This window comes from Gallus gallus, chromosome 7 (genome assembly GCF_016699485.2).
Source record: "Gallus gallus isolate bGalGal1 chromosome 7, bGalGal1.mat.broiler.GRCg7b, whole genome shotgun sequence".
NCBI classification, from domain to species: domain Eukaryota; kingdom Metazoa; phylum Chordata; class Aves; order Galliformes; family Phasianidae; genus Gallus; species Gallus gallus.
In genome coordinates, this window is record NC_052538.1 from 31,562,317 (window position 1) to 31,576,917 (window position 14,601).

General features: G+C 32.8%; 1 protein-coding gene across 7 annotated transcripts in view; it reads right to left on the reverse strand.

Annotated features, from left to right (window-relative positions):
* Positions 1–14,601, reverse strand: part of LRP1B (LDL receptor related protein 1B) — a 581,170-nt gene that overhangs the window by 102,950 nt on the left and 463,619 nt on the right. For all 7 annotated transcript variants that reach the window (XR_005861415.2, XM_040703826.2, XM_422146.8 and 4 more), the window contains exons 42-46: positions 7,109–7,298; positions 6,279–6,483; positions 1,691–1,883; positions 1,133–1,258; positions 11–139 (exon numbers count right to left, since the gene is read on the reverse strand). Coding sequence is in view for 6 of the 7 variants with exons in the window: in XM_040703826.2 (XP_040559760.1) it covers positions 11–139; positions 1,133–1,258; positions 1,691–1,883; positions 6,279–6,483; positions 7,109–7,298 (843 nt within the window). In the remaining variant the exon portion in view is untranslated. The remainder of the gene's footprint in view (positions 1–10; positions 140–1,132; positions 1,259–1,690; positions 1,884–6,278; positions 6,484–7,108; positions 7,299–14,601) is intronic.

The window sequence follows — 14,601 nt, forward strand, 5'->3', positions numbered from 1 at the left end:
AAATACTCACCACAGTAAAACAGTTTCTCATCAGACTTGTCCTTACAATGAGCAGTGCCATCGCATGTCAGTTGGTAATCAATGCATTCACCATTTCCACATTCAAACTCAGAATAAATGTTGCATGTAGAATTTTTAGCTAAAAATAACATATATTACAACACATCATTTTTTTTTTTTTTAAATCTTTTACATTTAGTGAAAATAAGCTCAATATTGGTGGCGATTTTAATATCTCTTTCCAAACATCTGTGTACAAAAAACCCCCTACAACATCAAAATGTGAAAGCTCCCCCAAACTGGTGACCTGCAGGGCTGATTTGTACTTTTGTTTATAAGGACTGATATCTAAATAACAAAACAAAAAACAAAAAAATCAGAAATTCCATGTTGGGGTGAGCTCCAGTACAAGGTGGGAGAGATTGTAAAAGACAAATGTAGCCAAAGATCCATGCTATTGGAATGTGTAGAAAAGCAAGCTAGCAACACTGAAGAAATGATGACCTGTTACCACTGCGCTCAACACAAGAGGAAGAATGAGGAAATGAAGTGTACTTATTGTGCTCTTCTGCTTGCTAGCATTACAATGTTTCTATTCAATTTCAGGAGGAACAGATGTCCTCTATACAAAAATTTTAAGCCAACGTAACTTGAAAACAACTCTTTGATTCAAATATGAAGTATAGAAGTGCTGAAAATGTGGATTCTCACAAGGTGAAATCTGATCCTCTTTTATGATTTACAGAGTCCTTAGAATGGCAGTCATGTCTATCAGAGCACTGTTTTTCCCTTTTTTTTCCTCCTATCAGCATTGTAAGAACTAAGAATCCTCAGTTAGATTTGCAGTTCATCTAGTTCAGAATCAGAAATATTAGATAGAACACAAAATATACAAACTGGAATTGAAGAAATTAATAAATATTAATGCTTTTTAACCCCACAAAAGTCTTATCAGATGTAAAATAGTTTAAAGCCTGTTATATGCCATGCTTTGCCAAAATTTGTAAAAAAAAAAGTCTAGAGCAATTTAAAAGAGTACAGAAGTCAAATTCATGACTTGGGCCAACTGACTTTGTGATAGTCAACTGCACCATGCCACAGAAAAAGCACTGCATCAGCTAGTATTACTTACTCACACATCTGTTATCATCTATCAGTATTCTATCCCCTCTACATGAACAGTTCACTCGTCCATCAGGAGTCAGAAGACATAAATCGTGACAACCTCCATTCATTTGTGCACAAGGAGATAATTCACCTGAAGAATAAACAATAAAAGATGGACTCTGTTTTATTAAACTTGCTTCAGTGGCAAATCTATTAGAGACAGCAAAGATTGTTGTATTTCAGATTTATAGGCAATTGGTTCAAGTTTTATCAGTCAAATGAAAATGTCAGCATGCCTCAGAGGGTTGCATATTGAAGATAAACAAATGGAGTTCCCTTGAATACAATCCCTAAACCTCCCCCTCACAGCATTCAAAAACTGCAGATATTTCACAATAAATTATTTAGCTACTTTCACATTGGAAAAAATAAACATAGTAGACAAAGTTCATTCAATACTGTTTATCCCATCTTTTGTTAGCAGCTCCTAGAACAAAAGAAATTATGAAAGACAGTAAAATATTGTAAGTTGGTTAAAATTATGTAAAATTCTTGAAATAGAGTGTCTTCTTTTGAAACTTACAACTGTTAGTATCATTGGCAACAGCAATAATGCCCATTGGCTGATGTGGGATATCAGAACGAAGAACTTTTGTATCTCCTCCAGTGTATTTACTGGAACGCAGAATAGCTCTTCTTACTCCATCAGACCAAAAAATATAATCATCATATACAGCCAGGCTGAGAAAGGTGCCCGGTCCAGATTTGACAATAACCTAGAACACATAAGCACAGCAAAGAAACATGAGAAGGGCTGTTGTCTCTGAAAAAGAAATCCTCAAACTATAAGCTGTGATTCACATTGCTTTATAGTTTTAAACAAAATATTTATTCTTCTACAGTTATAGCACCTGAAAAAAATGCCACCAGGACACAAATGTTCATCTTTTGCTTTGCTGATAAGTCCTCCTAAAGTCTATAGGATTCAGTGTCAATCAAATTTGGCTCTGTTTTAAGTTATGCTGTCACTGATGATGCTCAACCTTGCACTCTGTACAGCCTGCATGCCAATTTTGTCAGCAGTATCTACAGATCTGGACAAAGATGCCTGCAGATACAGCAGCAGGACCACGCGCCGGACATCCTTGTGCTTGCACTGTGACCCTACTGCAATCCTTCTGGGGCTGCACAATCTAGCTGGCCTGGAGGTGTAGTTAGTACAAATGGATCTACTCACTACTACCCAACTCCTTTTTTATTTGCTGATTGCTTGTATGCAACAGAAATAATAATAGAAGCCAATACAAGCACTTTGCCGATTCATACAGACTTATTTATATTAATCTTTTAGGATTACGATCAAGATGTAAGATAGACTGCTACAGTTTTCTGGAAACACACACAAATACATCATTCAGAGAAAAAAAAACAATGCAGAATCAGTGATTACTACTTAGTTGTAAGAAAAAAAATCATGTTTTCAAATACTAAAAACACCAAAATAATCATCTAATAACAAATTTTATAGAAACTGGTAGCAGCAAATAACCCAAAGCAGTGCTCCCACTTAGGAGAATACAGGCAAAAAACCTTTTCACATATCTCATCCAGAAGCACGTTATCAACACAAGCGTTATGCCCAGTTAATCTGCAATCACGCAGCTGCAGTATATGATGCCTGTTGTTCAACTAAGGGTGCATAAACTGTTCAAGAATGGGGGAGCTGTTATGTACGACACATGGGAGGAAAAAAGCACATGGTTCTGTAGAAATCAGAACTTATATGACACAGAATACCATGCAGAGAATAGCTTCCTAACATGCCCAGATGATATATAAGTAAAGAGAACTGGAAGGTACAAACTCAACTAAATTCAACCAAGCATTCAGAAGACAACCATCTCTCTGCTCATAGTTCCCAGTGTAGTCTATATTTCTTCAGGAGGAGGTTTCACCTAGTTCTGCAATGTTGGTTTTCATTACTGTTTGGATTTTTACTGCAGCAGCCAACAACAACATAAAATAAAGATTTCTTCCCCCTTTCTAATAAATTGTTGATATGCTGTACTAAGAATAATGACGACATTTGTTGTTGATATCAAAGGTCACAATTATCCTGAATTTTTTTCATCATTGTACTATCTGTAAAGCAAGGATTTTTATTTATTTTTTAATATCTTTCAGTAACATCATCAGAACAGCTTGAATAGCAGTTACAGCAATTGGGAAAAAAGGAGAACCTAGAACACCACATTTGCCAACAAGATTAAAATTGTTTTGCCATAGAATTGTTTGAGTAAGATGTAACAACATAACTCTTCAGGAATTAATTTAATTTTTTGCTTCTCTGCATTGGAAACTAACATGCTTAGGACACTGAAAATCAAATGCAATGCTACATTTGCAGTGCTCCTGCTACTATTTCAGATTTGCAGTTTGGTTCAATGATATATGTAAGCAGCTATTTATTAACAAGCCTGCACCTTTCAGCACCACTCAAATGGAAGGTATTTATCTCCATAAATTATGACTTTCAACCATGTTCTTTGCAATGGCATTTGTATTAATTACACATTACTAATTTTCAACATTGTGAATCACAATAGGAAAGTGTTAAATTTCAATGTCACTGGAAAGTGACAATAATCCAGTGTTAAATTTAAGTCCATTTCTTTGAATTTTACAAGAGCCTGCAGGATTAGAAAAACCTTATTCTCAATATCCTTACAGGTTACCATTGTCTTTTCATCAATTCCTGCTTTCATTTAATTCCTATTATGTTATCCACGTTGGATATCAAGATATTCCAGCAAATTAGCGGTGTTGCATCTCTATCAGTCAGGTAGCTAGCTTCCATGGGTTAGAAGACTTCATTGTCACTGGTTAGGAGATCAATTTCTCTAAGTTCCAACCCAGTATTACTGTACACAGCTTTCCAAATAAGACTCAGTAATGATAATGGAGTTAATACCCTGGCAAAACAGTTTAGTAAGCCTAAGAGCTAGTGGATAGTTTCCTCTTTAAATTGTTTCTGGTCTTCATCTAATGCATGCTAACAGGAAACACGGACATCTGCAAATTCAAGAAACAGAGGATCTTTTTGATCAGATTTGCCACAGAAAAGCATCAAGAACAAAACATTCCAGCTTCATGCATTTATACTGCTGAGAAAAGAGCATTAAAAAAAAAAAAATCGCCAGAACCTCAATTCTCTGCAGATAAGGCAGAAGTTGAACACCAACTTTGGAACTGCTTTTAATTCATCACTTAAATACAGAGTTCTGGCAGAAAAAAAAAAACAACAACAAAAAACATGTCTTCTAGTAACTGAAAGCTATGATTACTGGAAGTTTAAAATTAGTGGAGAAACCACTAAATTGTATCAATTAACAATCACAACTTTAGGCCCACAAAAACATAACTGAGAACAAAACATAGTAACTTGGATGTTAGAAGATGAACAGATGAACAAATCTTTGTTTACAAATCAATAATTATATTTGTAGGCTGCAAATCTGTAGTAAGTTCCAGGGCACACAGTATTGAAGGAGAAAAGAAAAAAAAAATCTAAGAGCAAACTTCTTTGTCCAATAAATTGCAAACTAAATCTTTGTATTCATATAAAAGATGTTATATTTCCAAAGTCGCCAAACACAGCTGGGCCACAGTGTTAAATCTAACTGAAAGCGGGATCAAAAATTGATGAAAAAAATATGAAAAAAACCCACCAAATACCTGCCACAATGATGCTACAGAAGAACATGAAATTTTAAAGAAAAAAAAAAAAGACCAACAGTAAGCACAACAGTAAGCACAGATTTTAAGTAAAAAAAATATAATACACAAAACAAAAAATTCTTCCAATCTTGGAAGAGTATTCCAGTGACCATATATTTAAAAAACTCTAACACTCAACTTAATAGATAAAACTCAATACTGCTAAATTATTTGCCACTCACTTATTTGTACTGGAGTACTATATTGAATAGGATAAATGAAGAGGCTGTTACTTGAATAAAAAAATCATTCTATTAAATTATCATTTCATACCATACAATCTCTGTTTTTGTTAATCTGACTGAAACTAGAAAGTAATGAAGCAGACATGGTGAGGAAAAGAGTAATTAGTTTAAACTACTCTTAAGGAGTGGCTGATGGCAAAACCCTGCTGAAAGATCCTAGCAGAGTCAAACCCCCATAGCATTGGAATGATTATTATGTATATTATCCTAATGTTACAGAAACCAGATATCCCATCAGGCTGGACAACATACCAACAATGAAAAGCAATTTCCCTACCAATATTTTGCCAGATCAATAGTACAATTTCATGGTTGTATTCTGATATTCTTAGTAAGAATGCATCTACGAGGCAATGAGCAATTCTGATGAAACACCAGCAATATGAGTCATCTCTGACTGTATTAACCAAACTTAAATAAAAGTTCATGTTTTGCATAATATTTAGAATCAAGATATAATGTGATTATAAAATAAATAAAAAAACCCAAAAAACTAAGGAATAATATGAAATAAAGATATCTCCATTTTTCTCTGTCAAATGAAAAAGCAAACAAATGAATAAATCAAACAACCTCCTAACAAGTTTGAGAGTTTGTAAAATATCAGAAATGTAGAAAATCATGAGCATAGCTCAACTGCTTTCAGCATATTGAAAGCAAAATGTCTACTTAAGTTGAAACTAACAGAACACAACCAAGACGTATTAGGACAGAAGTGTAAAAGAGCGCAAGTATATTTGAAAATGGGGAGATAGAAAAGGAAAAAATAAGATACGTACAGTAATACTAGCAAGCATTGCACAGAAGAATTTCTAGTGGTTTCAGTAAAGTTTTCACACACACAGGAAAATTATAACCTTCCTATGTAAAGAAGAACACCTCCATCTCTTTGACTCACTTCTACATTTATTCCCATGTTTCTCAAGTTCAGACAGATTGTTTAGCACCATGATGCTTCAGGGCCAATACCAATGCATGCAGAGACCTTGTATTAAGTGTTTATATCTTCAGAATTTCAGAGACTGGAATGTGATGAGTAACTAATACTAGATGAAACTCACTTTCATCTTTTTGTAACATTTTGTTCAATTTAAAGATGCTAACATGCAAACTAACAGATTTACAGTACATATGTTTTGTTTAACTTACGTATCTTTGTGATCCATCATATTCACATCTCTCAATTTTTCCCAAGCTACCATCTGAAAAGTAAAGTTTCTCCGCCCTATGATCAATGGTAAGTCCATTTGGTGTCAGAATATCTGTGCTAATGATAACCTGTGCATTTTTGCCTGAGAGAGTAGATCTCATGATGCTTGGGAGCTGCTCATTCCAGTTAGTCCAAAACATTAAGCTGTATTAAAATCAAAATAATAAAGAAAACAATAAGATACATTTTATAATTTAATTCTCTTCATGAAATGAGCAACAAAAAAAATGTCTTCACAGACAATTATGAATAACATCTCTAAGTAACTGTGATAATCAGTGATAAAGAAAATATAATATCCAGTATTCTTTAAATTATAGTGGTTTCATAGGTTCATTAACTTGTGTAAGACTACTAATTTTTCTCTTCATGAATCTGCTTAATTCTGACCATCTCTATGCTTATATACCAATAGAGATAAGTATAACCTGTGAAACAACGTGAACTTTTCTGCTAATGTGCGTTTCACTGATTTCTAATTAGAAGAATTCACCTGTTTACATTAGCTGACTTTTCTTGAAATGTAATGTACCATGAAAATGCGGTCAATATTTGATCTTAAACATAAAAGACACATAGAATGCTATAGCTTAATTCTGCAATTGCTATTAAAAACAACTTATACTAAAGTTTGTACCCTAAAACAAGAAACTCATTTAACCTTCGAAGGGTTCATTTGTGTGAACTGACTGTGACACAAAAAGAAGTGTTGCTGTATTCTTGATATTAGCTAAAAACCAAAATCTGGTAATAAAGATATAATACATACTTTTGACATTCATCTAGAGCTAGTACGTGTGGATGATCATCTTCAGACATTGTGATTACTGCTTCCCGGTTGAAAGCTCCTCGACGTCTCTGGTCAACGGTGTGTCTTGTGATTGAGGATGTGGTTGAACTGGTCCAATATAGAGTGTCCCAAGCTCTGTGATAAGCAAGCCCCTCCACTGACCCAACATCTGGAAGACATGGTTATACATAAAGAGGAAATAAAACTCCTTCTAAAAAGCTCTATTTTTCTCGGATTTGATCCTGCAAAAATCACAACTAAAATATTTCAGCCTATTTCTTTATCAGTTCTTCTACACTTTTTTTTTTCCCCCTGAAACCAACATTATATTATTTTTTCTTGTACTTAACAAATTAAGAAAACCCACAACTAATACAAACAATAAAATTTGGAAAGCAAGATCAATACTAACAGACTTATTTACTGTATTTATCAATTATAACATGTATTGAAATAATATTTTCGCTGCAGTATCTCTTTTAATGTAAACAAACTAGCCACAATAACCTGAAATAGAAATAACAACATGGACATGATATCCTGGCAGTAAGTTAGTCACAACTTTTGACTTCATGTAAGCAACATCTTGGGCATGTTTTAACTAGTTGTACTATTGAACTTTATCTTTGGATGCATTTTGTAATACAGATACACATTACATTAATAGGAATCAAAGTATCCCTCCATAACAGTCTCTTATATAACACCTGAAACATACTGAAGAAAGAACCTTTGAATGTTGCAGCATCAATAAATTGTTTTAATACACCACAACACAATATTTTTTCCTCTGTAAAAAATGTGATTTAGAAACAAAAGCAAACATTACTAAGCAGCTAAAGCATATATTTAACATCCAAAATAGATAAATTGCAACTGATTTCGGTGTAAAAAAAAAAATATGATAGACTGTGAGAAATGGTAATTAATTCTGACCATTATTTTTGAATTACTACATAACTGCACACTGATTATTTCACTTATTTTATTAGAAACAAGTAATTTTAGACCAGAAGGTTTATACAGCTATTAATGAATTACAGAAGACAAAACCTAAAAATATAATGAGGATTACATTATGATGATTATTACAGTTTCCTCTTGGCTTGATGGAATATGTAATATTTTACCATGCTTTTCATACCCACAGAACAGGAAGTCCACAAATAAGCACACATTAAGCTGAAAGCGCCAACATTAAATTAAAGCCAGAAAGTAAGCAAGTAATCAGTTTGTTTTTTTTTCTCTATTTCTCTTTCTAAAGCATTTGGAGAATTTCTGATTACATTTTCACTATGTGTCTTTAGAAAAGTTGCAGCAAATTTCTTAAAGAAAAAGTAGAAGAAATTAATTACACTCATTAAAGGAAGGTGAATAAATGTCGAAAGAGTATTTCTACTGAAGAAGGTGAATTAATGAATAAAGGATACATTCAGCTCACTTTATAGTAACTCAAGAAAGACAGTAAGAATGGGATTGAAAGCAATTTGAAAATTACAATAAAATCTGACCACTGCAAAAGTTACCCTCTAAGATAAGAATTTTGGCTTTAGAAAAGATTAATGGGCTACAAGCATTCTTAAAGTACAGTTAGGATTTGATGCAAATCATAGCTATCATATGAAAGACAAGTATTAGTGGAAAAAGCAATCAAACATGTTTCCCTCATGTAACATTTTGAATTTCTATCAACTTCAGCTTTGTTACTTGTCTGAATCTGTCATGAGTTTTGAAAGAAAATTGTTTGTATACTATACAGCAAAACTATTCTGCACTAGATAAAGGATAATGATGTTGCTCCTGCCACAGCTGCAATGATTACTGCGTACTTGAAATGCAAGTTGTGCTTAAGCCCTTATTCTACAGAAACCAGGTTCCCATACAATCACTCACATTATAAAACTGGACCAATGCCTCATAATGCAACTCCAAACTAACATCTGCAATACATCAATACACATTCTCCTTTATTTGTCGACGAACTATTTTTCACTTCTATCGTGTTTCTCAATTATGGAATTGAAAAATCCAAACTCAGAAGAGAATCATTTGTTAGTTTTAAAAAGCATGATTCTGTAGGTAAGGTGATTTCAAATTCAATGACAAGTCCAGAGAGTAAGCACTCAAGTGAACCAAGACTTAGATAATTTCATACAATGGAAGGCACTGTGTTCGTATTAGCATTAGTATGATCTGGATGAATATAAACAGTACTTCTTGAAGGCAAATTTTCACTGTATTTAATAATCAATACCAATGTATTTTTTTAATTTTTATGTTATTTCTTGACTAAGATATAAATTTTGTTTAAGATGTTAGTCATGAAACTCAAAATTCAAATAAGCCAGTTATCAATAAAGGACAGAAAAGGCCCTAAAACTGCTCTTCTTGCCATCTGCAGGTGGCTCTCATCAAAACTAAAACCTTCTACCAACTTCATATTGCCAAGGAAAGGACATTGGAGAAGTTGCAAGCAACCACACTTTACTGTCATGGCATTACCATTTTGCACCAAAATTATTTCTTGTTTCTTACTCTGTATGGGATACTATAGAGCACAAAGGATTTTTTTTTCTTGTTGCAGTACGTTTATCATTAGATATTCTGTTACTTTAAAATATATGGAAAATATACTGTCATCTTATTTTATGCTACAATTGGAGGATTCAATTCCAAATCTACTGACAGGATGAAAATTAGTGATTTGTTTGCTCTCAGTCTCATATTTCCACAGCATCATACAATATTCTGAATTAGTAAAGCATAAAGAAACTGGAAATGAAAAGAAACACATTTGTTTCACTGACACATTGAATTAAAACAGTGATGGCATTAGATGCCTACAGCACTGATTAAATTTATTCTAGGCATGAAGCAACAGTTTATGATTTTCACATGAATAACATACTTAAATGAAAGGAACATTAATACAATATGATATTAATATACAAATACTCACATTATTCACCTGCCACTGACATTCTGAATTAAATCAGTAATGGGGTGTATAACTGATTAAATATCTACACAAGAGAATGCAACAGCTTATGATTTACAAAGGCAATGGTAGAGCGATCACATCATTATGTTGCCAAATGCTATCTATCACTTTTACTGAACTTAACGAAGATGGATTGCGTACCGCAGATGAGAATTGGCCTATAAATATTGTCATGCTGATCTTCATCTGACTTTCTCAGGGAACAGACAAGCAACATATCAATAACTGAAGAACTCAGATTAGATCTCCCTCATTACTGCAAGTACAAAAATACTTAAGGGTGTAAAATTTAAATTATCTAATAGTTCTTGCCATTGACTTTTGGTAATGTATATACAATTTCACACTCTCCTGGATTTTGATCTATCTTCTTCACTTAAAATTCTCTAGATATCTCATAGCCAAAATTTTCCCAATTTTTAATGTATAAATTCAACTACCTTTTCCATTTAATTTTATATTCTTACACACCTCTTCTGTTTAGCAAGGTTGTAAAGGCAAAAAAACTGTAATAATTATTAAACAAAATAATGGCTTTTATTGGTGAAAAGCAAAAAAAGTAAAATCAAACAAAAATAAGACTTCCATATCAGAACACTGGAGAAGGCTCAGAGCTTAACATTAAACATCTTTTTTATTTCACCTCTGAACTGGCTTTCACAACTCCCTTATCAGGATACAGTCTAATTGTCTAAATGGATTGATCAAAAGAGATTGACAAAAAGCAGTGCAAACAACCTGTGTTAGATTATGGCAATAAACAATCACTACTTGATCTGAGGTGAAGGCCTTACAAACATTAAAAAACAAACAAAAAAAACAACCTGAAGAAACTAACTAAATGCTCATTAGAATTTTTAATCATTGTTTCCCTTCTACTTCATTCTTTACATTGCCAGAAGGCAGGAAATCATAATAATATGTCCTTTTGCCTTTGACGTAAAAATTAAGAGGTTGATTTAATTTTTCAATTTCTTCTGTCATCAATTACTTGTAGAAGGTGGCCATAACATGTTACCTGGTAAAAAAAAACCTTAGACAAAATACGATGTAAACAACTCTGAACTCTGTTTTATTTTATGGCACATGCAAAGTTTGCTAAAATACACCCTAAGTCAGCAAGCAAATATTATATCATTTTTCTATCTATCTAAAATATAAAATCATGCTTTAATATGCATTACATAATTGCACATTAAAGATTACTAAATGCAATAAAATAGGCTTTGAGTTCTTCCAGACAAAAACTACCTAAAGGCACTAAGTCTCTCCACAGATATAAACTTTCTATTCTTCCAAACTTACTGCAGTAGACCTGATTGGAAAGAATGAACATTTTTGTTCATTCTTTCATTGTTCATTGTTAAGAGAAACAAAATCACTTTAGAATTACGAAAATAAAACAAAACCAAGAACTCATTTTTATAGAAAGAGGAAAATTGTAATGTCACATCATACAAAAACTTCGGTGAGTTCATAATGACAATCAAAACCACAGTTTTAATTTTAATGTTAACATTATTAATATAAATAATAAACATTAATGTTTAATTAACACTCAAAGTATTAGATAAACGTTCACAGAACATTTCTTAAATATTCAGAAAAAAAGAAGCTATTGGGTAAATTTATTTTAGGATTTATAACACTGATTTAGTCTTTATCAGTGAAGATATATAAAATATTGTACACAATTACTCTATTTGTGATAAAGTACAGTGTGAATGACAGGAAGATGCCTATGTAGTGAGATGTTTATAGTCCACCAGCAAACATATGTAGGTCTGTAGAAAATTCCTGATGAGACTATTCAAGCTAGGAATCATTCCAATTAAGCATGAAAAAGGGTACAACATGCAGTTGATGATTTGAATCATATTTACATGATTAAATCATCCAACTGAAAAGCACATGACAAATTTTTATCATATCTATATCAACTAACTAAACAATGGGTAAGTATAGGATAGATGGATATTTCTGTATAAGGAAGATCACTGGATAATGATTAATCTATCAATGGGACAAGGATGGTAAACTTTAGTTTGGAGCTGGGGAAGGTATGTGAAGCTGGGTGTTTAAAAGCTGATCACCCATCAACACTCAGTGAAAACTAGCATACTCACTAAAAGGGGGCTCACTAATCTATGGAGTGTAGATAATGCAAACAGGATGGAGAAACCTGAAGGACTGGAAGGCTCAGTCAGGAAATTGTACAGTGTTCATGGAAGATCTTGCTCATTTTCAGTTTCCTCACAGAGACCAAGACATACAGTATTTACTATTACAAACATTTTCAGTTACTCAAACAGAGCTCTGTAAAACTCTCAGGTCAAGAAATAGGTGATTTATAACAGCATTTAGAATTTTAGATTATTTTTGTCAGCTATCAGCACAGGAAGTTTTTCTACATTTCACAATGGAATTCAGCATCTGAATCAAAGAGATGAGCTCAGAGATTGACAAAAACACACTCTAAGATTCTGGTTATTTTTACCTGAATGTGTACAGAACATGTAATCAATTCTTTTAAATTCAAGAAATATTGATTGTGGGAACAGTATGTTTGTTTCAGAACTTTGTTTATATATGTTGGGCTTCTCTTTGGCTCTCAGTTAACAGCACATACAAAAACATCTGCATAACAGAGAAACACACAAATCAAACCATGATACAGAGTATGGTCATAATTTCATGTGATAAACAGCATTTAACAATCAAGTTAGATGCTTGTTATTAAGTATAAAAATGATTTATTAAATAAATTCTTACATTCTTGTATAAACCATAAAATGGCTTTGCATTAAAGCGGCCACAGCTGCTGATGCAAAAATTTGCATGTGTAAAAATTTACATCAGTAATAATTTAAGCGCAATGTGAAAAGTTAAAGTAGTCACAAACTGTTTCAACTCTTCATGAATCATCTCAGATTTAATAGGCAAACAGCACCTTTCCTGAATACTGAGCATGGGAACACAAGTGACATTCTGAAGTGAGACACCAGCATATGTCAGTTCCCATTATGAATACATTTTAGAGTTTCATATCATGAAATCTACAAAATGTATACTTAAAGAATAACTGTTATGTATAAAGTTTGAAAACGTTATCCCTCTATAGCAAATTATTTACTGCACACATTGTAAATTCTATCCACTAATCACAGTATGCAGCCATGTGCAGAAACAAAATGTGATAAGCCAGACATTTTGGTTTCTGCAAACAAGGCAGCAGTTATAATAATAGCTTTAGATTTTACTATTTAAACGTCTCAGGCTTTACAATAGCCTCTCACTTTTCCTCCATTAAGAATTGAAAGTCATTGGGACTGTATCATATACAGTTAGAATGAATGCAAATCATTTACAAAACGAAAAGCAACAATATTAAAGTATTTATTTTTAACAGATTAAATATTTCTTTCTCAGCAAAGAAAGTTCAACAACTAAAAGGACCCCATACAATGTGCCAAACTTAAAGCTTTGTAAGAGAAATGGGAATATAAATGCCTTTTTGACAGTTAAATTGGACCCATTTAGTTAGAAAGAATAGTAGCGAACATTGGAGCACCTTTAAAAGATTCAGACTGCAAAAAGCCTTACAATACATCACAGGACCTGACACTTTATGTTAGCAGTGAATAAATTTTTTACCTTCTATAGTCACTAGTGCCTGAAGTTCAAAACAGAAGCAGCATTTTTTCACATAACACTTCCTTTTATACTGAGAAGAATGTTACGCCAGCAAAATGTCTTGGTGTCATTGTTTACACAGTTAGAAAAGAAACATACTGAAAGTATATCATCTTAATACTGTTTCCTCTGATTCGCTTTATTTTGCTTTTCCTCCCCTTTTCTTTCTCTATTCTTCAATTACCAACTTTTTCACTTATTTTCTTTCTACTGTTGCATCAGTACATTAAATCTACTTCAATGCTGCACTCTTCTACAGACATACATAGACTAATTTTGGAATCATCTCAAACCTCCATGTAAGAAAAAAAAAAAGGGGGGACTGCATTCAGCAGTGGGAACCTTAAAGGCAAGGATACAATTGGTATTCATGGTCCAACTAATTATTAGCTCCATCAAAACAACAAAGAATCTACCAGCTTATGAATAGTATACCATCTTCCTTTAACTTTCTCTAGTTCAAACTGGAACCTCCAATTCCAGGTAGAAAAAGATTCTTTTCAGATCATCAACTCATTAAAAAGAACATGCACTTTCTTAGTTGAAAAATAAACAATAGCCATTGAAAGATGTGGTATGAGGAGGAGTAAGCATGTAATATTAAAAATCCTTTATATAAAATACATGTTTGTTTCCATTGAGACTTTTTCATTTTCAAGCTACGCTAAAATTACTCTGATAAAAATATATGAAATATCTTATTGTTTGAATAACATAGAAAAGCTCAGAAGTTTGAAATGATAGTATTGTTCTGTCTACAAATGTAGACAAAGGAAAG